Source organism: Syzygium oleosum, unplaced genomic scaffold, assembly GCF_021117445.2.
Source record: "Syzygium oleosum isolate NSW1041296 unplaced genomic scaffold, Sole_v2.1 Sole_v2.21, whole genome shotgun sequence".
NCBI classification, from domain to species: Eukaryota; Viridiplantae; Streptophyta; class Magnoliopsida; order Myrtales; family Myrtaceae; genus Syzygium; species Syzygium oleosum.
The window spans coordinates 1022793-1049460 of NW_026607505.1; the positions used below are offsets into that span (position 1 = coordinate 1022793).

The 26668-nt window shown below is 39.9% G+C and overlaps 4 protein-coding genes across 5 annotated transcripts; 2 read left to right on the top strand and 2 right to left on the bottom strand.

The window, feature by feature from the left end:
- Positions 1-4041: 4041 nt before the first annotated feature.
- On the bottom strand, positions 4042-8196 carry LOC115666570 (glutamate receptor 2.3-like). Of its 2 annotated transcripts, XM_056320802.1 has the most exons (6): positions 7761-8196; positions 7147-7449; positions 6128-6969; positions 5323-5635; positions 4652-5040; positions 4042-4572 (listed from the first exon to the last, which is right to left on the bottom strand). In XM_056320802.1, the coding sequence occupies exons 1-6, from the start codon at positions 8056-8058 to the stop codon at positions 4213-4215; spliced, it is 2505 nt and encodes an 834-aa protein (XP_056176777.1). In that variant the 5' UTR covers positions 8059-8196; the 3' UTR covers positions 4042-4212. The 2 variants fall into 2 exon arrangements, with proteins under 2 accessions (XP_056176777.1, XP_056176776.1); XM_056320801.1 differs by having other exon boundaries at positions 6128-7449; positions 7761-8195.
- A 7100-nt stretch (positions 8197-15296) lies between these two features.
- LOC115677466 (hydroxyproline O-galactosyltransferase GALT3) lies at positions 15297-16646 on the top strand. The gene has a single exon (XM_030600644.2). The coding sequence runs from the start codon at positions 15432-15434 to the stop codon at positions 16389-16391; it is 960 nt and encodes a 319-aa protein (XP_030456504.1). The 5' UTR covers positions 15297-15431; the 3' UTR covers positions 16392-16646.
- Positions 16647-18043: 1397 nt separating this feature from the next.
- Positions 18044-23050, top strand: LOC115677408 (mitochondrial outer membrane protein porin 4). Its single transcript, XM_030600573.2, has 7 exons — positions 18044-18199; positions 18974-19046; positions 19986-20053; positions 20512-20622; positions 20769-20855; positions 21390-21598; positions 22467-23050. Exons 2-7 carry the CDS (start codon positions 18998-19000, stop codon positions 22765-22767), a joined length of 825 nt encoding a protein of 274 aa, XP_030456433.1. The 5' UTR covers positions 18044-18199; positions 18974-18997; the 3' UTR covers positions 22768-23050.
- Positions 23051-23799: 749 nt separating this feature from the next.
- LOC130140745 (zinc finger protein ZAT5-like) lies at positions 23800-24663 on the bottom strand. Its single transcript, XM_056321035.1, has one exon. It carries the CDS (start codon positions 24661-24663, stop codon positions 23914-23916), a length of 750 nt encoding a protein of 249 aa, XP_056177010.1. The 3' UTR covers positions 23800-23913.
- Positions 24664-26668: the final 2005 nt, after the last annotated feature.

The following is a 26668-nucleotide window of genomic DNA, read 5'->3' on the forward strand; positions in this document are numbered from 1 at the left end:
GATTGTGAACCTCATCATACTTTTCAGCACGGTGATTGGTTTTATTTTAGTGGCAGACTGGCCGTACACTATAATTTCCTTTTTCCCCGCATTGTGTGGCTTGAGTGCGGGTGTGTGCAAAGAATGACAGCGGCGGAAAATTGACAAGAACTCACCTGAAGATAGAGCTTTGAGAGGCTGTCCCATGGAATTTCTAGGATGCAGAATCAACTTTCGGTGATGGTTAATGTGCGAGGGCGAGGCATTCAAGTCGGAGATGGCCATGGTCATGCATTGTTGGGCCATCTCCCCAACTGGTAACTCCATATCAAGAATCGCTCCAATGTGAATATGATGAGGACGATGATGACTGTTTTGAGCCATCGACCAATCGATGGAATTGAAGGCGTGTAACATCGCCAACAAAAGGAAGATGCGCTCCAATCTCTCCAACTCCATTGTTAGCTGCATGGTTCCACAAAGTTTGGAGCCTAATATCTCCAACAAGTGTTCTTGATAATGGTGATGATAATCGTTTTATGAAAGAAGTCTTGCGTCTCCAGTAAGTATAGTCTTCCAAATATCTGAAGCCAAATGGGAAGGAGTTGATAAATATCTTCAAGGTCTCCGCTTCTCGGCAATTAGAGGGATGTTCAGAAGTCATGGTTTACACACTAGTTACTGTATGAATGGCGGAGTCCATCGTTTCGTGGAGGCATCGTGCCCCGTGGACTTTTGACCATTGAATTTAAAAGCAAAAAAGACGAGCATTCAAACTGCGATTATTGAATGGCTAAGGTCTGTCGCATTTTAATTCAACGATGGAATATTGTAAGGGCACGATATTTCTTGGGAACCGTAGAAACACCCATTATAAATATTTTCGTGAACGATGAAAATATTTTTCTTTAATTTATTTTTGTAAGCGATACAAGCAATCTTTTTTAGGAATATGTTTTTCATATCATTCATTTTTCGCATGAAGTGAATCAACATATGAATGGGTTTGTCCCAAGAGGCACTTCTCACCGTTGGATCCAAAAACAAAAAATTACAATCATTCAGACTACGTTTTGTTGAATGTTGAAGATTGTGCGAATGCTCTAAGAGATGGAAGCAACTAGTTTTGCTTCACTAGTCTTTATTTGATTTACTTATGAATGTTCTATATTGTTGTTTGTAAATTACCAACCTTTCTGATAACTTACTAACGTTTATATGCATAATCTATCAAATTTTTAAATATACTAACTATAATATCAAATTACCAAATATAGTATCAAATTACTCACCTTTATTTGAGTGACTTACTAATTTTGATCCAATTAATTTACCGACAAATTTGATGTTACCACCATTTATTTTGATGACTTACCAACTTTTATTTAGCCGCCTGTAAATTATCGACTTTAGTAGTAACTTTTTTGGGTCAATCGTAGTAACTGACTAAGTTTTATTTGCGTAATTTTTTTTGAGTTTTTAAATTTTTCATCTTTTATATTAAAATACCAATCTTAATTTGAGTGATTACCAACTTTTAGTTGAATTACTTATGCTTATTTGTTTGTTTGTAAATCATCAACTTTTCACTAATTGCTGCCGCTAACCTTTTATCTCTATATCTTGAATTCATTCAAATAAATGTATGTCTTCTAATTTTGGATAACAAAAAAACTTTTATTCTATCAACTCATCAAGTTTGAAAAGAATATCCGGCAAAAGAAAATAGCAGTTTGATGAGACAAACACACATTTTTTTCATTAGTAGGGGTAAGAGAGTTTGGGAATATGCACGTTTCTTGATTAGGAAACAGGGTTAATACATCTTGCTATTTGGACTATAGGAGTGTGGAAACAAGAATAAGTTCCTCCATATCGAGAATCACTCCAACATGGATATGATGAGGGCGGTGATGACTGTTTTGAGCCATCGACCGATCGATGGAACTGAAGGCTCGTAACATCGCCGGCAAAATGGACATGCGCGCCAATCTCTCCGACTCCATTGTCAGCTGCATTTTTTTACTAAGTTTAGAGCCTAATATCTTCTGCAAGCATTCTCGGTGATGTTAATAAGTCGTTTTCTGAAAGTCTAAGTCTATGTCTCCAGCAAGTATTCTCCGAAATATCCGAAGCCAAATTTGAAAGAGTTGGACAAATTACTTCCATGCCTCAGTTCTCCACAATTGAGAGTGATGTTGAGAGCCATGTTTTCCACAAATTACTTCCATGCCTCAGTTCTCTACAATTGAGAGTGATGTCGAGAGCCATGTTTTCCACATCAGTCACTGTATGAATTGGTGAGTACATGGTCCCCAAGAGTCACCTTTTACGAAAACCAAAAAATCACAAGCATCCGAACTACAATTTGTTGAATGGCTGAGATTTGTTGCATTTTAATTCAACGGCGAAAGATTACAATGACACGATATCTCCTAGTGACCAAAAACACCCTAATATGAATTGGGGTTTAGATTCTGAACAACCACGGGCCTACTAAAACTGGCCTATAAAATTGGTGTATTGAATTATGTGGTAGAATTTCGTTGGATGGTTTAGCTTTTTGAAAGCCGAGTCGAAGTCCGCAACGCCATTTTAATAAATTAATCTGATACACTAGTCTTAATATGTCTAGCATTACTATTGTACTTTAAGTTTCACTAATTGTTGTGGGTAACTTTTTATGTCTATCTCTTGAACTAGACCCGCAAATAGTAATTTCTCCAAAGTCATGGTAATTTACCAACTTTTATACGTATTCACCGGCGCTTATTTGGTTTTTTGTTCTTACTAATTTCTCAGATAATTTGCCAATTTTTATATGCGTAACTACCAAAAATATCGATCAAATAATTTACCAATTTTTATAGGCTAAAATTTCTCAAATAATACAATATTAATTACCAACTATTTGAGTGGCTTACTTAATTTTTTCCAATTAAGTTAGTTGATGTTACCTCCAATTATTTGAGTGAATTGTAAATTATTGACTTTTGTAATAACTTAGTGTTGACACCAAAATTTTAGCCTAAAGCTCACTCATGCATTTCATAAAAAAATTATCCTACCGGTAGAATTTGGCTCTAAACAATAATGTCGATATAGTATGGTTTTGTTTTCGCATTCTTTATTGTATTTATATGGTAGGAACATTTTTGTTTAGAGATATCATGTCCGTTTGTCGTCAAAAGTTGGCCAGGGAAGTGGGAATTAAATCATTTGTGTTCCTTTGTCAACTGTGCAGAGATGGAGAAAATCGAAAAGAACGATGTCAGGCACCTGCTCCTTTTGCCTGGTAAGACTGGCATGTTACGTTCATGGATGATATATGTGAAATCTTCTGAGATGATGCTGCTTAGAAGAAAGCTGGTATTCCTGGTAAGGATGCCCGAAAGGTTTTTCTTTGAGGCCAAACCAAACTAGCATTTTGAGAAGCTGATTCAGATGCTTCTTTCTCGTCTTGGTTGGCAACTTGGCACTGGTTCAACTATTCTCACTAACAAAAGATATGCCGACATGGTTAATCTTTCAGAAAGATGGGTTTTAGTCAGTTAAGAATGGGGATATCACTTTGCTGCAGTACCTTTAGAATTAGCGGTGGATTTGCAATTTATTTATCAATTTTGTTCAGAGTTGCATCGACTATGGGGGTACTTGCAGAAGCTTCAGCATTTTGTTAGTCTTAATGATCTTAATTTGAGCGAAACGAGGATTTTTCTGTTGTGGCTAATTTGTGTTTGACCAAAATGTTATAGGTTGCAGTATAAATAAGATTGTCCGTCACTTTACACTGTTCCAACTGATTTGCCATTTCTGGGATTGTTATCCACTGGATTGGTCTTGTAGTCTTTAGATTGGTCTCCTAAATGCTTACTACGATGAAACCAATCCTTAGTTGAATGATAAAACAATAAGGATCTGTCGCCCTTAGTTGCTTCTTTCTCGTCATTTTCTTTTGCCACTGTATTGAGAAAAATAAAGCAATAAAAATGCAGGCATAAATAAGAATAATGGCATTTCTTATGGTTAAACTTGCAGAAGTAGTTCAAATAGAGCAGAAGGTACAAGAGTAACATATTCTTATTTCAAACTTCTTCAGAGTTCTAACAAGATTCTTCATCCCTACAGCTAAAAAATCATAAGAAGCTTCAAAGTTCCTGGTATGTTGCCACATAAGCACCATGATATTGGTCGGTATCTACATCAGTTAACGATCTCACACTTTCTTCTGATTCAATAGGAATATCTTCTGATATGTTTGGAACTGGTTCTTCTTGATGGGATATCACTAACTGGTGAGAACTTCTCTTCAACAGGTTGATCGGCAACCTCATGTTGCACAGTTGTTGATTCTTTCTTCCTAAATTTATAGGATACTGTCACAGCTACAGTCGAAGTGATGCCTGTGATAAGAAAGAGACCGCGAAAGCTGTATAAGTCAAGTCTAGCAACTTTTGTTGCAGAATCTTGATTTGTGAATAAGGAATGATTTTGAAACCAATTTTGGCTTATCAAGTGAAGTTTTCCATCTTCTCTCAATTTTGCTATTGATGCAGACATGTCAGGGACGAAAGGTGACCCCTTAGGAAAAGCCTGCATTGAAGGGCCTAGTATTATTGATTGGATCGATCCCAATATATTAACTCAACTGTATATAGAAAAAGAGACTTACAAAGCCAAATCCATTGGTGCTGTTGTATGAGGGCTCAACCATGGTGTACTGAGCAGAGTACTTGGAAAGAAAGACCTTCACATAAGGAATTTCATCAATAATTGCTGAGAAACCACCATTTCGGCTTCCATCTCTCAGAGCATTTGCACAATCTCCAACCGTTTCCAAAGGGGGAAAAGAGGGGTTTTTGAATGGTACATTGATCAGATCTGTCCGAACAAGTTTACTGTCGACAGTGAAACCGATAGATTCACCCTTTGGCAAGGCCTGAAGCTGATGAACTGTTAGCATTGAGCTCAGGTTTGCAGTGTAACTGGAAGTTAGTATTAGAACTACAAACAGCCATACGATCACCACAACTTTGGACAAGTTGCTGGTTAATTTTTCCCCTGCAAATCATGAGATGACAATTTACTTCGAAGTTCGTACTATATCAACTCACACCGTTTTTGTACAGAAGGTTATAAATCCAAGAGAAACAACTGAGCATATTCTTTCTGCCTTCTCAATGGATACTATTTTTTACTTCTTTTTGCCCTGAAATCTGGGTTTAATTCTAATAAACTGTCTATTGCTGGGGAAACTTTGATCTTGTACTCAGTTAATCCACTCATCATAAGAAATGTTAAAGCAGGACATGAACATCGAAAACATATAGAGAGAGTCAGTACTTTGTGCAAAAAATAGTGTCGAAAACGAATACCACATCACCATCCCAATTTGTTGAGATAATGGTCCCTTGAACTCATTGTTGTCATTGTGCTCAATTGTCCACACTACGCATCCTGTGAAGACAAAGAAAGCGCCTATGACTAACCACAGATCCACCGTGAGAGGCTGTAGAAATATCCACATGTTTGCGCTTCGTGATGTCTCAATAGGCACAATCATCGCTATTCCAGTTTCTGTGAAAGGCATTGTGAAGTCCACATACAATGATCTATTTGCTGTGATGGTTATATCACCCACAACTGCATCATATTGCTAGTACATATTGCCAAGAACCCAAAAGAAATGGTAAGTACATCTCGTAAACAATGTATATGAGGATACAAGCACAAACAGCTGCGGATACACTTGGGCATTTCAACCTGCATCACTCAATTTCTTTTGTTGACATTCTTTTCCCTGACATATATATAGAGTAATCGAGTCGTCTAGAGTTATCATTTGAAAGAAATTTGGCTCCAAGAATAGTAGTTTTTGCATGCACAATTATGCAAACAGAAATTCATCCTGCCCGGTCTAATCTCAATGCTGCATCTCGACTTGCTATTCCCTATAAAAAATGTTGTACTACAGGTTTTATCAATTAATTTTAAATTATTTTGTTTAATGAACAAAATGTCATGTTTATGTACTTGGATGTGCTATTTATCTGGTGTTATTCTTGCATGGAAGCAGCACATATTATTTGGTTGCAAACACTAGAAGAAAAGACAATCCTCAAGGAATAGTGGGTTCATTCAAGATCACCTGAAGGTATACATGGTAGATCAGATCCTCATAATAGCTTCCAGTCGTTGAATTTGGAAAGGGAATGAAGTCAAATTTTACTTCATAGGGCAACAAATCAATTGCAGCCTTGAACACATCTATGCACAAGCCCGTTACAATTGTCGCATTTGTCTCAGGATCGAGTTCCACTCCCACCAGTTCTTTAAAACCTCTTTTAATTGGAATTCCGATTCTCATTCTCTTCCCAGTCTTTGGCATAAACCGTTGACCTTTTGGTACAGCCAAGGATGATCCAGGCCATTCAATAGAGGCCATTTTTCTCACAGAGGGTGATTGAGTTGCAACACTAGACCTATTTAACCCTCGCATTATCCCATTACTTTGGGTCCAAAATCCAATTCTCTTGACTCTTCCGACAATATTCACTATTTCAAATGCTACTGGTTGTTGCAGTTGTCCATTCTTAAGTTGAATTTCCCCACTTAAACCCATGAACTTGCCACTTAGAATTGTGCAGACTAGATCCGATCCAGTTGGTCTTGAGGGAATGGCAGCTAGATGAGCAAGCTTATTTGCAGCATCATTCTTCTGCATAGAAGTTATTGGACTTAAATGATATGCTGCTTTGGCTAAAGCCCAGACAGAATCATATGCCCATAAGCAGTATACATTTATATCAGGAATTTGATGATGCTGGTTTCTGAAAAAGCTGTTCCTCCACATCAATGAGAAGTTGCAAAGCCGCTCTGAGGGTGGAATATAAGGTCTAATTCCGACGACTCCTTGCATCGAGTCTAAAACCGACTGATCCATCACAGGCAGCTCGTTTACTATCCCATCAGTCACAATCCAACCATAACCTGCACTCATCATTCCTAACTCGTTAACCTTCAAGAAAAACCGAGATGCGAGGGAAGCAGACATGTGGACAATGAATATATTGGCAGACAGAGCCATCAGCTTATAGAGTTGGGCTTCCACATATATATCCCTGGCTTGCGGTGGAATGGCAGTTCGATGTGCTACACGAGCATTACCTTCTGCTAATGTGAGAAGAAGATCGGGTATGATTCCGTTTCCATAGGAACTGTCCTCATGTATTATAACCAATTCTCTCCACCCAAATTCTTGAACTAGAGCGGCAATGGCTCCAACCTGAAAGTTATCATTAGTTGTCATTCGGATAAAGTTTGGATTTTTATCACTGGACAAGAAAGGGCTACTAGCAGAAAAGGAAATGATAGGAACTCTGTCTCCCAATTCTGCCAGAAGCTCGGCTTCTTCAGATGTTTGTGGGCCTATCAGTGCCTCAACTTGTTCATTCTCCAAAAGATCCACAGCTGCTCCAAATGGCAATAAGCAGATCAATTCCAAACACAAGTACTAGATGGCAAGTCCTCTCTCATTTAGCTAAGCACCTACTCACAAAATGAAAATATTTGCTAGCCAATACATATCGTTAGTCGTGTGTTTACATGCTATTATGTGATCATATTTTTCAGCTCTGGGATTGGTTTTATATAGTGGCAGAATGACTGTACAATACACTTTCCTTTTGTGTGGCAGAATGACTGTACATTTTCCCCACATTGTGTGGCTTGAGTGTGTGTGCGCAAAGAATGACAGCGGCGGAGAATCGACGAGAACCCACCTGAAGATAGAGCTTTGAGAGGCTGTCCCATGGAATTTCTAGGATGCAGAATCAACTTCAGGTGATGGTTAATGTGCGAGGCCGAGGCATTCAAGTCAGTGATGGCCATGGTCGTGCACTGTTGGGCCATCTCCCCAACTGGTGACTCCATATCAAGAATCACCCCAACATGAATGTGATGACGACGACGATGATGAGTGTTTTGAGCCATCGACCAATCGATGGAATTGAAGGCGTGAAACATCGCCAACAAAAAGAAGATGCGCGCCAATCTCTCCAACTCCATTGTCAGTTGCATGGTTCCACAAGGTTTGGAGCCTAATATCTCCAACAAGTGTTCTTGATAATGGTGATGATAATCGTTTTCTGAAAGAAGTATGACGTCTCCAGCAAGTAGTCTTCGAAATACCTGAAGCCAAATAGGAAGGAGTTGACAAATATCTTCAAGGTCTCCGCTTGTCGGCAATTAGTCTTTGGTCCTGGAGGCACCATGCCTCTTGGACTTTTCACAACAGTCCCTGTATGAATGGGCTAGTAGTCTTTGGTCCTGGAGGCTAGGGGTGATCGGTTCCAGGGTGGGTAGGGTCCAGACCTAGAACCTGGAACCTACCCTGTTATAACCGGTTCTCAATTTTTGGAACCTGGAACCTACCCTGTTTTCCCTAAACCCTGTTTTGGAACCTACCCTGTTTTTCCGGTCCGGTTTCAGGGTCTACCCGATAACCTGTTTTTTTTTTTTTCCTTTTTCTGGTTTCAGAAATTTGAAGCAAAATAAACAATCCACAAGCACTATCCAGCAATTGGCATGCTCCCACCAAACGCAGCATGTTTTCTCTTTTCTCTCAAATGCAGCACAATCAGACCGACCAAACCGCCATGGATACCCTAGAGCTTACCCCCACCAAACGAAAAACAGCTTGAACGATGGCCCAAAAAATCAAGAGAATACAGTCGCCCACCATCCCGAACACAACCCCCCACAAGCAAATAACAATCACCACAAAAACACAGCACCAAAACACATCGAACAAGAACTCGAAAATCGCAAGAATTGTACTACTCACAAGGAGCATTCCCTTCTTTCCTCTCAAATGCAGCACAATCAAACCGAAAAATTTTACAACGAGAATTATCAAAAATTTGTTTGAACCCCTAGTCCCTTTTCCCCCCTCCGTCCGAAAAATTTTACAACAAAAACCTCGTCACCTAACAAAAAAGTACCAAAAAAAATTCAATTGCGGACTCACCTTTCTCTCGATAGTTGCGTCGGAGTCGGCCACAACAAGGCGAGAGGCGACGAGAGGGGTTGCGTTCTTGCGAGCCGCGGCGACGAGAGGCAACGAGCTGGGTTGCGGGGACTGAGACAGCGATCAGCCGCGACGATGAGTTGGGTTGCAGCAACGAGCAGCCCGCGGCGACGAGCGGCGAGCAGCCGACGGCGACGAGCGGCGAGCAGCCGCGGCGAGCAGCCGCGGCGACGAGCGGCGAGCAGCCGACGGCGACGAGCGGCGAGCAGCCGCGGAGACAAGCCAAGCCGCGGCGACGAGCCAAGCCGCGACGACGAGCTCTTGCGAGCAGACTGAGAAGGGCAAGAAGGAAGGGGAATCGCTCGCAAACTGGAAGAGAGTCAAGACTCGAGACTGAGAAGTGAGAGTCTAACGTTAGGATTTTTACTTTTTTTTTTTTTTACAGTAACTTAAAACCGATTCTAAAAATCGGTCCGGATGGGTTTTCACTTAGACCCGGGAATCGGACCGGTTTTAACCGGTTCCAAAAATATAGAACCGGTTCTCGGATCGGTTCAAACAGGAACTGGTTCCCGGACCTATTTTCCTGGTGGACCGGTCTGATTCCCGGGTAAATCCGGTCCGGTTGCACACTCCTATGAGGCATCATGCCTTTTGGACTTTTCACAGCAGTCCCTGTATGAATGGGCTAGTAGTCTTTGGTCCTAGAGGCATCATGCCTCCTGGACTTTTCACCATTGAATTTAAAAGCAAAAAAGACAACCATTCATACTGCGATTATTGAATGGCTAAGTTACGTTTGATTTTAATCCAACGATGAAAAATTATAAGGGCAAGATATTTCTTGGGAACCCTAAAAACACCCATTATAAGAATTGGCGATTCTGAACTAGGGCGGGCATACTAAAATGGTCTATAATATTGGTGTATTGAGTTATATGGTAGAGTTTCATTGCCGTTAATTATGGTTCGTCGTTTGAAAGTCTAGGTAAAATCTACCACACTATGTGATAGATTAAGGTAAGATGCCAGCATTAATACGTCTAACATTACTAATAGACTTAAGGTTTCACTAATTGTTGTGGTTAACTTTTAATGTCTATCTTTTGAACTAATTTAATATATGTTTGCCCTCTAATCAAATAACAAAAAAGGAATCGAGATGAATTATGAGAAATTGGAATATGAATTGTTAATCTAATGATTACCACATTTGGTAACACATTGGAATTAGAATACATCCTTTTATGGTTTGAATGTTATTGTTTCCATTATACAAAACAACGAATGTGCCAACAAAACCAAAAGGAAAATTGACACAAATGATCTCTATACTTTGGCCCAATGTGTAATATAGTATCTGAACTTTTAATTTGATCAATGTGGATCTTGAACTTTAGCCCAATGTGCAATGTGATCCCCGAACTTTAATTTGTTCAATGTGATTCCCAAACTTTTGGTACATATTCAAATTAGTCCATGAATTATATGAAAATACTCAATGTTGTCCTTTTATTAATTTAGGTGCAGGGACAACATTGGACATTTACATCGCCCTTACATTCACAGCACAATCCACAAAATTAATGTCATAGAGGCTCAGAGAACGACCCTCCACCGGGATACACGCATGACATGGATTCACATATTCAGTTACTGCTACACTACTTGAATTATTTTCTCTGAAACACAATAAATAAATTGTTTCCATAAACAAAATCCAAAGGATCCATATCACAACTTCCTAACACATGGTTAATTAGTCAGTGTACATTCTATTAATAGCATGTGATCGATCAAACCAAGTATTTCTTATGATATATCTCAAATTGCTAAAGAAAATTTGAGGGATCCACTTTACAGCTTCCTAATGCATATTTGAATTAGTCTTATACATTCTACTAATAGCATGTGAAGGATCAAACCTAGTACTACTCATTACTTATCTCAAACTGCCAATTGTACTAGCATATGAAGCATGGGGGAGATGCTCTCCCTCCTTCATATATGCCATCCTTTGCGCAAAGTTGATCAAACTCCGCAGAACATAACTTTAACCCTATGTCTGTCCTCAAGACCTGGATGTTCCTTCTTGTTTGCTATTCGATCATTGCCTTTTTACTCTATATGCTGACCAAACATTGATATTCGATCATTGCCTTTTACTCTCTATGCTGACCAAACACTGAGTTCTTGTGTTTAATGAAACAAGCCCAAACTTTCCTCGAGTAGTCATCAAAGAAGGTCAACATCTATTTGGCACGTCCCTTCGAGTGCACCTAAGATGGCCTCGATAAATTTAAGTGTATCTAGTCAACTATACCCCTATTTCCTTGAATTGGCGTACTAAAATGTAGCCTCTGCTCCTAGTCGAACAAACAATGTTCGCAAAGTCTAGCGTTTCAATTTTCTACTGACACAAAATACCCCTCTGACAATGTACATGCTCCTCTCATATATGTGCCCTAATTGCACGTGTCATTGCCTACTTGATTTGACTTTGTCATTGTCGATGAGACTGTAATATTTGAACTCGTAATTGTCTACCCTAAAGATAATAAATACTTCTTGTCCTCTTTGCTTTGGTATTGCTTGTTTTAGGAACACTAATCGTTGAAGAGAAAAAATATAGATGAAGACACACAAATTTTTTTATGTGAAAAACCCTTTTAAAATCAGAATGGAAAAAATCACGGTGCTAAGCCCTCTCATCATTAACCATGGAGGCCAACCTATGCAATGCACAGCATCGGTTTCTCAATGGTGACAACATTTGTTAGGTTTTCTGCACCAAGAATCCTCTTCAATGACAATATTCCATCATCTTTCAGCTGATGAATACGATGATATTTCAACTCAATGTGCTTTGTACTTGAATGAAATACCGGATTATTTGCAAGACAAATAGCACTTTGACTGCCATTGAAAAGAATACTGATATCCTGCTCCTTGCCTGATTGAATATGATTTCTCTCCCAACAGAGGTTGACGCAAGTTCTTCTGATATAGCAAATCCTCGATCTGCATTTTTCAAAAACCAAACTCCTTGCATCGAACCAATAGATCTTCACCTTGCCTTCGTCCATATCTATCGGTCCCACTATTTAGCCAAACCAGGCTTTGAAACAAGTTATTAGGAATGCGAATCGTTGAAGAGAAATAAAATAGAGAAGAAGACACGCATTTTTTTACATGGAAAACCCTTTCAAAATCAGAAAGGGAAAAACCACGGTGCCGTACTAGACAATCTCTTAACTACCAATATCAATATTAGTATCAGTATCGGAGTTACAAGCTTCAAGGTCGCAGCAACAAAAGATGTTGCCCCAATATATAGTAAGAGTCTACGGCATACATAATTACGATGGAAATTACATATATGCCATCATCAGTAGTGGAAAAGCTTTATTCTCTGCTTTAACATGAAAATTACATGTATGGCATTAGCTAATAAAAACTCTGAGCTTTAATATTACTTTTTTCTATCAGACTCATCAACTCCATCAACTTAAGCATCACTTATTACCTTCAAAGTTCCAAACGTTGGAGTATACCGGCAACCAACCGCATCCAAGAGGAATCAAATTCTTCTTCAGCTCTAGAACATGTCATGCTTCACGTAATATTCTCATCATCCCGTCACACATCCTGATCTGAGCTGATCCATTGCCTGCAATCTCGATTGTAGTAATATTTCCCATCAACATTGCACCACCATCAATAGACCGATACCACGAGATCCAGTCCCTACGTGTGATGTCATGTGATATGTCCACCCGGAATCCATGACCCACTCATCTGCAGTTAAGCTGGTGGACATGCATAGAATATAATCCAACTCATCCAAGTAGCCTTGCGCGATTTTGCATCAATCTTAATTTCTCATCTCTCTTCGAAGCTAGACAATTGCTCGCGATGTGCCCCTCACTTCGACAATTATAACACTTAAAAGGCTTGCTCCTCCCTTCGCTCTAGAGTTTCGCATGCTTCTTGAACCCTACCCGCTATCCTTGCTTCTCACCATTAAACCCTCTCTGCTACTTTTATTATCATTGCCCTGCAACTTCCATTGCCATTCTTTTGAGAGCATTGCCAAGAAAGGGAATGAAACTTCCATTTCCATTCGAATGGCTTCATTCCCAATAACCAAACATGCTCTAAGAGTTTGATAGTTCTCCCCTTCCTCTGAAAACCCTTTCTAGCATAGAGAGAAAACTGCAATTTCAGTCCTAAACCTATTATACGGATTTGAATTCAGCCTTAGACCTTTAATTGATCTAATATAGTCCTAAATCTTTGAGTGAAAATGCAATCAAGTCCTCATGGCCAAGTGTCACCTGTAATTGCTAACGTGGCAGTCCAATCATCACTGGCCATCCCACGTGTCACAGTCGATGATCTGACTTGGAAAAATTTACTCGAAATGGCGCCTCATTCTTTAATTTTCCGAAATTTCTGCTATACTACAAACATTACTTTTTATTGTTCAGAAATGAAAATAAAAACAAACATATCAAGGGTCAGCTTAGCCTTGTTAAAACGGCCATTAGCCTTTTCCATAATTGAACTATATTTTCATCATGTGACTACCACCGGGATTCACTGAGAAGCATCGTTTACGCGTCATTGACTCATTTGGGTTGGCTTCATTTTCAAGTAGGTTGAGTCCTACGTAAGCTGGTCTTTTTTTTTAAACATTTCCTTCAAACTTCAACACCACCTCTAAACGTTCGTGCTAAATCACCTAAAAATCCGATAAAGTAGACCCTACGTAACTACAGATCCATCCAAACATGACTATCAAGAAATTTCATCACTAATAGTTCACACGAATACAAATGGAGCCTTTTATGTAGTGGAAAAATTCACGTCCACGAGCGATTCTAATGCGACGATAGCAATACATATCAAATTATGAGGAAAAAGTGCCAAAAAAGTCCTAAACCTTTTGCATTGGTGCCAATTTAATCCTAAATCTTTTTTTGGTACTAATTCAGTCATAAACCTTTTGCATTGGTGCCAATTCAGTTCTAAACTTTTTATATTGATGCCAATTCAGTTCTAAACCTTTTGTTTTTGTGCCAATTCAGTCATTCCGGTCAATTTTGGCCGGATTTTGCTGACGTGGATGCCGGCCAGCCGGCCGGTCATCGGCGTTGATGTGGATAACTTTAATAATATTTTAATAATTTTTTTGAATTTTTTTGAATTTTTTTCTTTTTTTTTTCCCCCTCCCCTCCCTCCTTCCTCCAGCCGGTTGTTGGACCGGCAACCGGCCAGAGGCCAGAGCCCGGCATTGGCGAGGCTCACCCTTGCTGGCCACTGGCGAGGTCGACCTCGCCGGCTGCTGGCGAGGCTCGAGCCCTCGTCGGAGGCCACGGGCGAGGGCTCGAGCCTCGCCATGGCTGGGCGAGGCATGACCTCGTTGGATCTGGTGAGGTTGGGCCTCGCCCAGCCATGGCGAGGCTCGCCTTCGCCATCTCTAGCGAGGGCGAACCTCACTAGCAGTCGGTGAGGTCGACCTCGCCGATGCCGGCCTCTGGCCTCTAGCCGGTCGCCGGTTCAGCGATCGGCTGAAGGAAGGAGGGAGGGGAGGGAGGAAAAAAAAGAAAAGAAAAAAAATATTAAAATTGTCCACGTCAGTGCCGGTGACCGGCCGCCGGCCGGCCAGCGTCTACGTCAGCAAAATCCGGCCAAAATTGACCAGAAGGACTGAATTGGCACAAAAATAAAAGGTTTAGGACTGAATTGGTACCAATATAAAAAGTTTATGACTGAATTGACACCATAAAAAGGTTTAGGACTGAATTGACATCAATGCAAAATGTTTTGAACTAAATTGGCACAAATGCAAAATGTTTATTACTTTTTTGGTACTTTTCCCCAAATTATGACAAAGCCGACAACTTATTATAACATGGATATGTAACTTGGTAAACTAAGAAAACATTTCTATGACGAGCGTGTTGATTATGTAAATCTAAAAGGAAGGGGAAAGAAAATACAATGAATCCGACATTTAGGCTCAATTCCACCACTCCCCCTTGTTTTGTCGTAATACTAAATTGCCTAACTTAGACCCCATACATCAAGTCAAACGAAAAGTTGGCAGTCTTACAATAATGAAAAGACCAAAACACCTCCTCACTTTTTCGTCTTCTTCTTCGCCTTCTAAGTTGTCTACCTCGATGCCATCTAGAGGACATGGTGGTAAGATGAACACTTTCTCATGCTTTCGCGCACCCCTTTCTTTCTTTAAGAAGAAGAAAAGTCAAATAGATCTGTAGACTCGATAGCAAGATATTGACCAATGATATCCGGGCGTATCTGAGAAGTAAAGTTACATAGAAAAATATTCTGTAATCACATGCGAGGCACTCAACATAATATGAGCCTCAACCCAGTGAAGTTCTCTCTGAAATAGATGGCCATGGAGGCTGCAAAAACCTTGGGGGGCCAACGCTTCATGATCGTTTCCCTCTTCTTGATCTTCTTCCTCTGCGTCTTGGCTTCGATCATCGAGTTCCAACATGAGACGTTGTCAAAGTTCGGCCGATGCGCTCTCTCCAACATCCCCCAGTTCAACGATTACTCAACTAATCTCTCGGTCGCAAACTCCTCGTCTGACGATGAAATCCGGATACTCATAGGCATTCTTACGCTCCCCGACCAGTACCACCGCCGCCACTTCCTCCGCATGATCTACGGGACTCAATCTCCCGCTGGTGTGCGAGTCGACGTGAAGTTTGTGTTTTGCAACTTGACGAAGGAGGAGCAGCACGTCCTGGTGGCGCTAGAGATCATGCGGTACGACGACATCATCATCATGAATTGCACAGAGAACATGAACAACGGGAAGACGTACACATACTTCTCGAGCCTCCCGGAGATGCTCAAGGGCGCGGACCGACCATACCCGCCTTACCATTATGTGATGAAGGCGGATGACGACACTTTCTTTAGGTTGGAGAAGCTCGTGGCGTCGTTGAGGCCATTGCCGAAGGAGGACTTGTACTACGGCTTCGTGATACCGTGCCATAGCATGGACCCTTTCGTTCACTACATGTCCGGGATGGGCTATATAGTTTCATGGGACTTGGTCGAGTGGATCAGCGAGTCGGACATCGCTAGGAACAACGCAGAGGGGCCCGAGGACCTTGTCTTCGGTGCATGGTTGCGGGACGGGCGCCGAGCCAAGAACCGGTACAACGCCAAGTGGGCCATGTACAATTATCCTGACCCGAAGGACCCATGCCAGCACGAGTTTTGGCCAGACACAATTGCGGTTCACACGGAGAAGACGCCAGAGAAGTGGCTCCAGACATTGAAGTACTTCAACTTCACAAGTAACTTGAAACCCTCTAAATTGTATCATATTCCTTAGACAAGTCATGTGCTTGCTCGCCATCACCATTTCCATTTTTGAGTTCATTCTTTCTTCTTTTTTGTGACTTGATGATCAATCCAATCCTATTTTGGCGAAACTATCTATCTCTTCCTGCTCAAATATCTCGCTTTTTAGCTCAACCAGAGAAGAACACATAAATTGTACTCGCGAGCAGGCTCGCCATCCAAATTTCAATTGTTACTGGCAATCAAGTGGAAGATTTGAGATCACATTCTCTGGCATTTTAATGTGTAGGTGAGGCTTGCACACACAGACTTTGTAAGTACGAGTATCCAACTTCTGTCATGAAAGTTTCATCAGAGTTGAGGGATTGATTGGACTGAATGAGGCTTGGATTTGATCTCTCCATCTTTGTAAAGAAGCTAATTTTTTCATGTCAGCAATAGAAATCGCATAACTTAAGGACAGTTCGAGGTCTTAAGTCGCCCCAAAAATCCCCTCATTTTCACCTGTTCATATGAAACAGAGCAAACCCAAGAAGACGGTTCTTGTGAAAGGAAACGTGAAATGAATATGTAAATCTTGCATCTCAATCACCAACTCCGACATCAAGTTCAGAACCACCTTCGATATTTTCTGGCCAACCCAGCGGAAATGGTTGCGGGAGGCCTAAAACTAAGTCTCCGACAACTAGCTCCGGCCTTAATCTGGAGGCCGAGCAGCCTGATCGAACGTATGATCGGGATCGTCGAGAGATGTAGGTCGAAGGAATGACAACTTCTTCCCTGTTTGTCATTTTTAAGGATTTAATTACAAGTTTCATCTAAATGCACTCTAGCAGTAGCACATTCTCGGCTTAGACGTTAGGCATGGAGAAAACCTCCGATGGCAAATTATAATTTTTTTTTTTTGGTAAGGGTAAGGTACTTGGCAAATTATGATGGTGCCCATTTAAAACAAAAAATCTAAATACTGGACTAATTGGTCGTATACTTAAGTTCCCTGATGGAAATGATGGAAATGACATCTGCTAGTTTCAACTGATCAATCCTTGATATGCATAGATGTGCATATAGATGTATAACTCTATTTTTCTTCCTTGTTTGATTGGTTTATAGTTAGCTTTTGAAAAAGGGATTTCATCTTTAGGGCTATGAAAATACTTCGAGTACTGCCCCTTCGTATCTTAACAGATATTTATACACGTCGAAAAATGGAAATAACATAAATTACTGTAATCTTTATTCCCAATACACTTTTTATTTATAACTATAACCTTTGCCATACATGACCAGTAAAATTCCAATTTAAACAGAACTAACAGCACATATCATAATTTGATAATGGAGACATATCAACTCGAGTTTGACTTCCATATTAGTCACTTTCTCGAGCTGAAATTTACATTCGATCTTAGTTTTTCAGATAAGGCAAGTTATTATACTTATAAGTCTCAATTCTCGGTTCATCTGTTTCCTAATTAATCATTGTATTAAGTTATTAATTTTGTCAGTCTCTTTCCCCAATATTTTTTTTTTTGTTTTCCTTTTTTGGCCCTTGATTCACATACTTAAGGTAAGGTAAATCCCATTTTGTTGGGTGACAATTTGTGGCCAAGCAGAAAACTTGTGGCCCTATTGCGCACAAGGCCGGGCTCCGACGCTAATAAACAAATGGTGAGGGGCTTTTTAGCAAAACCCGTGAAAGGTCATCTGATATAAGTGAAGAGCAAGAGCTGACGTCGACCGAGGAAGCTCACCAGCCCTGTTAGATCTTGCTGAGGCGGCTTCTCCTGCGACGGCGCCCCTCCCCCTACGCCGGCCACCGCCGCTTCAAAGAAACAGGTCCTCTTCGACCACTGAGCGCTTCGAGCATCGTTGCGGTCGCGTGGGTGGGATTCATTTTTTTTGGTTTCTTCGTTGGTTTTTGTCGTTCGCCTAACATTGAAAATGCATTGGAGCGCACCAATGAAGTCAATGGCATCTGTTGGTATTGTTCCATCTGATGGAGGGGCTTGTTCTTGCTTTTCCAATGATGGGTTTTCGTTTTTTCTGCTTCTCTTATCAATTGGCGCTGGTGTCGTTGGTCTTGGCCGTATGGGTCTTGCAGAGATCAGGAGCAAGGAGTGGTCTTTTGATTAGTTTTGGCTGAAAGTTAGTCAGCGAGCGAAAGTTGGGTTTGTCGACTCTCTTCATCTGATTTAGTTGATAACCGGCCCTAAACTAATTTATGATGAATGTGTTCCTCATGTACTTCAATGAAATTGGTGTTTCTATGTCCAAAAAGAAAAGGAAGTTCTAGTGAAATCGAGTCTAGGCCAGTTTCATGCCCATTTGCTTTTGGGTTAGAGAGTAAAGGGAAAAGTTGTCTGAGTGGATAAGTATCAGAGCGTGTGAAGTAATCGATATTTCAGCTTGCAGGGTAAAATTTTTGCATTTCTGTTTGTTGGAGCAGTCATCACCATTGTGACTTCCAATACGGGGTATCTTTTTTCTTGCGTGTAATCATTCAATCCTAACAATAATCTAACAGTTGCTACTCATAATTCAATGGCTTAATTGATGTTCTTTGATGTTTGTGACTCATATAAGTTTCTTATCATGGTTTCCTTGGAGCAGGTTGTACTTTCTTGCTCAAAAGAGATGGCCGGTGGTCCAGCAACATTTTCAGATATTGGGAAAAGGGCGAGAGGTACAGTTCTTTTTTGCAAACATTGTATTGATATTGGCATCCCAACAATTTTTTAACCGGTAGATGCAATAAGCATCAGCTTGTTAGTCCTTGATTGTCTTTCTGATGTCCGAGTTCATATTCGAGACAGATGTTCAGGTAGGAAAAAGAATTGATTCATGATATTGTTTCACTTCCTCATTTTTTATTGTTAAGGCTAAATGTTCTGCTATTAAATAATTGATATGGTTAATGTATTTGTTCTTCTGTTGCCCTTGGAACTAAGATGGATGAAGGTACTATTTTCTTTCATAATTTTATAAGGGGTTGGTAAGGAATGCGATTTTAGGTACATATTTTTTGCTACATGTTGAATGATTCTTAGTCAAATGATTCTTAACAATTACATTGAATCTCCTCTTATGAATCACCACTTATTTGACTGATGCTACAGTCGAACAACCACAACAAAAGGTTTTACCTGCTCATTCAGTGTGCATCTATATTTCCATCTTGTCTAATAGTTGCTTTAGTTTCACGATCATTATTGGCCGAACGATCATATTTTGAACAATCAGGACCTACACCTGATGATTATAATTATGTGCTCCACCTGACTCTACTCAGTCTGTCTTAAACCAAAATTACTGCTGTCCTGCTATGAAAAGTTGTTTTGCAGACCTTCATACCAATAATGCATAGTTAATCACAGTGTTTCATCTAGCAGACAAGAAGACAAGGAGGCCCAGGAAAATCAAATGTTTTGTTAGAAACATGTTAAAATCCTTGATACCACCACAAGTTGGTTTTCATAGAAATTGATGACCTATCACAATGGCATTAAACTCATACCTAATCGCCTGAAATGCTGCCAATAATTCTTAGTGGTGTTCAGCTTTTAATCTTCCCTAATCTTTTCTGTGTTTTGGATATGGCTAATGTTGTTAGTTTTAAATGCAGATCTTTTGACTAAAGATTATACCTTCGATCACAAGTTTACCCTGACACTTCCGAGCTCAACTGGGATGGTGCACTCTCAACCAATTCTCTCTCTCTCTCTCTCTCTCTCTCTCTCTCTCTCTCTCTCTCTACATGTGTGTGTGTGCGCGTGTGTGCGGTGTGTTGGTTTTTTTTCTTTTGGGGGGGGGGGCTTTATCCCAAGTTAGGCGCAATGTATAGATTGAACAATATCACCTTATGAGGACCAACTTACAACAATTACTTTCTGTGCACAACTTTCTTACATGTCCGTACAATGGTTGCGGAAAACTGAAAATTTGGAGATCCCAGATTCACATGCTTGTTACAGAAAATCATGATATTTGAACATTGTAGAAATACATGCCTTAGTTGATTTCAAACTCTGAACATATTTGCATAGAAATGACTTTGAGTCCTTTGTCCCTGGGAATTGGTGTTGTAAATTCACCTCTCTAAGTCATTAAACTGTTGAATGCTGTTATGGATTTTAATTTTTGCGTTGCAGGGACTTACAGCTACTGGTTTGAAAAGGGATCAAATTTTCGTGGGTGACATAAATACGGTTTACAAGGGTGAAAATACTACAGTGGATGTGAAAGTTGACTCATATTCAAATGTAAGAACATTGATGTTGGTCCCGGAACGTTTTTTTTTAACCCTCCTACTTATTTTTTTATAGATAGTTCCACATCCATGCATAAATGCTTCTTTTATATTATGGACTGATTGAATATCTTTATTTATGTATTCACATTTCATCAGGTGTCGACAAAAGTGACTGTTTCTGGTGTCCTGCCGAGTACCAAAGCTGCCCTTAGCTTTAAAATACCGGATCACAAGTCTGGCAAGGTCAGTTATGTTTTTCAAATATATGGTTTTGTGTCTGGTTTGTTGGTTTTCTGTTTCTGAAGCAGAATCTATGGTTGTCCCGCGTCCTTTGAATGTTTTGAATGTATTACATGATATTCATTAATGCGTGGCTACCTCTATGGTCATACAAGATTGGATATTGAATAGCATCATGTGAGACTTTGCAACTTTGCATATATCATTATTTTTTGCAGACTAGCATCTTTCCTCCAGTTATGTTTTTCAAATATATGGCCTTGTGTCTGGTTTGTTGGTTTTCTGTTTCTGAAGCGGAATCTATGGTTGTCTCGCATCCTTTGATTGTTTTGAATGTATTACATGATGTTCATTAATGCGTAGCTACCTGTATGGTCATACAAGATTTGATTGCCCAAATGCGTTCTATGCTTGTATCTTGTATGAACATCATTGTGGGACGTAAATTCGGAAAATGTGCTGATTGGGAGGGGCTGCTTATGTTGGTGCTAGATTAATTATCAGACATGAATCACTAACTCCATTATTGTACATCAGTTGGAGCTGCAGTACCTCCATCATCACGCAGCAATTGATTCAAGCATAGGTCTGAACCCAACTCCCCTTTTGGAGTTTTCTGCAGCAATTGGTAGCAAGGATCTCAGTCTCGGTGGTGAAGTTGGATTCGATACTGCTTCTGCTTCTTTAACCAAATATAATGCTGGGATTGGCTTGAACAGGCCAGATTTTTCTGCTGCAGTTCTTCTGTAAGTATGGTTAGGAGAACATATTTTGCTACGTTAGGTATTTACTATTTAGTGTTCTAATGATGCACATAGACTACTGCTATCTATAAATGCTCCAATGTCTTTGTCATATGTCTCCATCTGCTAGAGGAATAGGTTTTTATTGTATATGTGGGGTATCAATGGGTGATTGGTCTTGACGTAGTAAGCAAGCCAAATAACTCAAAGACTTTACATTGTTGTGATAATACATCTAGATGATGCTAGTTATTCTGCAAGTCAAAAGAAAGCACAAGCGAGAGTTGATTAGGTTGCGTTGTCTTTATGCAATAGATTATAGTACTGTTTTAGTTTCGTTTTCTGCTTTCATTACTCCCTTCTGGTTTGGCAATGTGTTTCCACAAGTTTGTGATGGTGTTTTGTTTGCTTATATTAATTACTCGCAGAATATTTAACCAGCAAAATACCCTAAAATTAAGGCCCGCCCAGTCATTGAGAGAAGGCTTTGTTATCTATATGTGCATAATCTGCTAGTGTAGAAAGATCCATTCCTTAGTGAAGGAGGCGATAACAATTTATAGTCAACTGGAGATATTGCATTAACAATAGCAAAGGAAAGAAGAGGGAGGTTTACCTACAGAATTAGTTTTAAATCAAATTGTACCTGCAACAGAGGAGACGTGATGAAATTGACGGTGAGTTTCCAACACGTTCTCATGGTGATGCATATTGTGTGGAGCAAGACTTAATTTTATTTGTTGTAGATCAATCAGCGGACAAACAATTTTGTGTGGTCTGTATTGAACATTCTTAGAGTTGACGCGTTTGTGCATTTCGATGATATTTTATATAGCCTTAAACTGATCTATTAATTATTAAACTCTAACAGGACTGACAAGGGGCAAACTCTGAAGGCCTCCTACATCCACTTGGTGGACCCTTTCAATGCAGTTGCCGCTGAATTGACGCATAGATTCTCCACCTACGAGAACAGCTTTAGCATGGGAAGCTCTCACACAGTCGATCCATGCACTGTTGTGAAGACCCGGTTCTCAGACAATGGAAAGTTGGCCTTATTGGGCCAGCGAGAGTGGAGGCCAAAATCGCTTATTACTGTGTCTGCCGAGTATGACTCAAAGGCCATCAATGCGGCGCCCAAGCTCGGTCTCGCTCTTGCTCTCAAACCGTAAAGTGGACGAAATATGTTGATGCTGCTTAGCTAGTTGAAATTGATAAAGTTGTGGTTTTGCCCATTCTTTCAAGCCGGTGACGGTTTTGTTCTGCCCAGTTGGTGCTGGGAAACTGACGAGGGATAATGCATAAAAGCTTCTAAAAGAACTATAGGGAAAACAGTAACCCAGTTTTGCAAAAGGTTCATAATCACAGATTATATTTTTCCATTGGAATGTCAGGACATCATACAAAGCCTGAGAAGACTATTCATGATTCAATTCATTTTCCTCTTTTCACATTCGTTTCTCTTGTGCTGGATCATTTGGTTATAACTTGATCAATCATCTTTTGGCTCGGATAATGTTGTTATCTTGTCACTGCATTTCTCTAGTTGCTTTGTCGAGTTCACATACATCTGCTCTTTGACCTGTGTATGTCCTCCCTTTGTTTCATCAATCTGGTTGTAATTTAGTTCAGGCTTTCTTGTTCACCTGCAATGAGATGATTACTCTTCGCGGGACTGGTTTTAGCTTCATAGTTGCTAATTGCGAGCTAAGGTGTCTTCAGTTTTAGTATTACTAGGAGGGTTTTGACTTTTGGGTGGGGGGGGGGGGGGGAGGTGGGTGGGGGTGGTGTTGTGGGGGAAGAAGAAGCTGGTGTTTATATATGCAGATTTAGCCGAGTCATAGAGTTCGGATTGAAAAGGGGTACTATCAATGCCAGTGAATGGCTTTGAGAGTGAAGCCCCAGCTGATCTCTACGAGTTCTCTTTTGCTTTTTGGTGGCTTAAACATTTCAGAGAATATCTATGAGATTAATTGGCGTTTCTGCAAAAGCTTCTTCACTGTTTACATATTAGTAGGTCAAGTCTAGTATGCTACTCAACAAAGAAAAAGAGGCATAAAATTCAAATGATATTTCACGTAATTAACTCTGCCTGTCAAGAGTCAGAACTCTCACGGGTGGATTCATGTTGAATCCAAGGCAATCATGCGTGGCTGAGAAAATAGTTAACGGAAAAATTCATAGTTCAATTCATTGTGCACAGGATTTGAAACCCTCTGTTGGAGACTCGAACAAAAATTATATCCTGCCAAATAATATAGTTCAACTGAAACATCATAAAATCAAACAATAAATCCTTATCTAGAGCCCATCTTTCTTTAGTAAAGGCACTCGACTAAAGTCGCAGCAGCAGATAACATCGGCGACGTTTGTCGGCTTGCGGCTGGAGCGAAATGATGAATCTGGGAACCATAGTGATCGACATCGTGCTCCGGTGCCGGAAGGTTAAGATCCAAAGGAAGAATGTTGCCTGGTCGTTTTTGATCGGTGCGTAGTGTTACCTCAAGGCTCGTAACTGAGACAAGACGGCCACCCGCATTGAGCGCTCGGTGTCGCCTCATGTGACCTCCAAGAGCTTGGCCTGACCTGAACTGCAATCCGCATATCGAGCACTCGCGCATCTTCATGTCGACGTTGTCATGACCAACACGCATCTTTGTGCCACTATGGCCGAGTACATGGCCTGGATCATTGTCACAATCTTTCTTGGGAGATGATTTCACTAGCTTCTGTTGTCCCATGGACTTAGGCTTCTTCATGTGGCTGGACCTGTGGCCTCCCAGAGCTTGGAATGATGTGAATGTCCGGCCACATGTCTTGCATTTATATGATTGAACACAACCTTTGCGTTTCCCATCGGTGCCACAGTCACAAACTTCTTGGCCACCTTTGTCGTCTTCTACTTGTCTCGGGACATTGCCTTGTGCCAAAAGAATGAGGCAATCGGCCATGTCCTCCTCTTGATGTTCGCTGGTGCTACTCTCTTCCATGTCCACCGTGGACGACGGGGACGACAAGAGCAAGCCGTTATCGTCGATGCCGCCGCACGACAGAGCAATAGTCGTCATTGCGGCTTCGACGTGTGCGGGCGACAACCTCTGGCGGCGTTTCGTACGCTTGCCTTTGACAATTTGTGCGCGATTATCCGAGCCCACAAACCGATCCATGTTGTCTCCAAGGTATGTGACCAGAAAGTTTGGAGCTTGCTTGAAAAAATAAGTTTCTTTATGTATGTATTATTATAACTTTAGTTTTAATGGCCGCATTTAAATTTGGTTGAATTCGGGGAGATGTTGAGGTTAGGAGATCTCAAGAAACGGCCTTTGAACACATAACATTGGATCATTAATTGTCCCAGATCCTAAATGACAACATCAACATTGGAGTTACTTTTTTCTTTTTTTATTTTTATTTTTAGTTTTCTGGAACCAAAAACTGTCTTGAACTCTTAAATTAGGGTCGCATTACCCTCTCGCCGATTTTCCACATAAGTGCAATGAATGCTACAAATCGTAATCCTTGATTGGGTCTTAATGATAGGTCATTATTATAACTCGAGTTAATGATCTGCTTAGGACCCCCCAATGGGAAATTCACCTTTCATAAACCGATATGGTTTCTAGAACCATTGGCTGAGATATATATCTGTTTCACCGAAAGTGATGAAATATCCTTCAAGAATATGGATGGATCAATATGAATCGACAAAGATTGCGAAACTTCTTTTATTGATTTTGGACAGGAAAGTAAATAATTAGAAATTTAAAAAGTATGAAAACTGAAGATAGTCGTGTCTAGTCATGTAAATTGCAAGAAAGTAAAAAAAAATAGAGATAAATTTACATAAGAATGTTGAATTATGTGATTGATTTGGGTTCTTTTACAATTAACACACTTGGGGTATTTTATAGACGGTTACATATGACTGATACATACAACGATTACTGAATTTGAAAAAAGAAATAACTTCCTAATCTTACCTGTGATTACAAAAAGTTACACGATCTCCTATTATCTAGCAACACTTCTCCACAAGAAGTTGTAAAAATCCCAAAAACATAATTAAGTTCTTGTGTCGATTGATCATCATTGCCTTTGAGTTCCAATACTTCGTAAAATCTGCAATAGCTTTATCGATTGGTGAAGGCTTTCGTCGATAACTTTCACTTTGTCGATGACTTCTTTTCAAGTTGTCGAGTATTTGACCAAACTATTATTATCGACTAAGTTTGGCACTTATCAATACTAACAAAAAAAAATTTGGTCATTTTTTAGCATCAACATATGCCCCTTTTTTTAAAAAATTGAATGATTCATCGATCATTCAATTTTTCTAAATTAAATAATCAAGAGTCATCATATGCCTAATTGTCATCGATAAATTTGATTTTTCCCAACCCAATTGCCTCTCGAATTGTTTTTTTCTAAAACAACACAAGTAATTGTGTTATGGCTCCATGAATAGTGCCACTTGCACTACTTTTTGTTTACTAAGTCTTCTTTACTTGGAATTACATGACCTTCAGTTAATTAAATTAGGCCATTTTCAAATGTAAGTCGAACATTTCGTTTGATTTATTAATATCGAACGAGTAAAGTTGAGAGTATTAATCCTAGCCATTATATTTTTTGGTAGGCTTTAAGGATCGACAAACGGAAGGCTGGTCAAGCACCATTTGTGCCACATTTACTTCAATGTTTTCATTCGAGCAGATTCATACTTTAACTCATAATATTCCATTAGAGCGACATTTTGTGTAAAGTATTCATGTGACCCTTTATCTCTATCATTTAACAATTGCTAATATTTTGATACTCTCATTGCCAATTGAAATAAATCAACAAAGTCTTGGCCTTCAAATTTACCTCTAAAATTGAATTTCAATCCATTGAAATCCAGATTCGTGAATTCTTTTTCTAAAAGTGAAGTGAGGCATCTACTTTTAGACTTCTTAATCAAATAATAAATTGATCAACTGACTCATTATTATATTCACTATTATATTGATAAAGTCTAACCAAATCAGCAATCGATATTTCAGGTACCATCTATAAAATTGAGAATGGAAAATC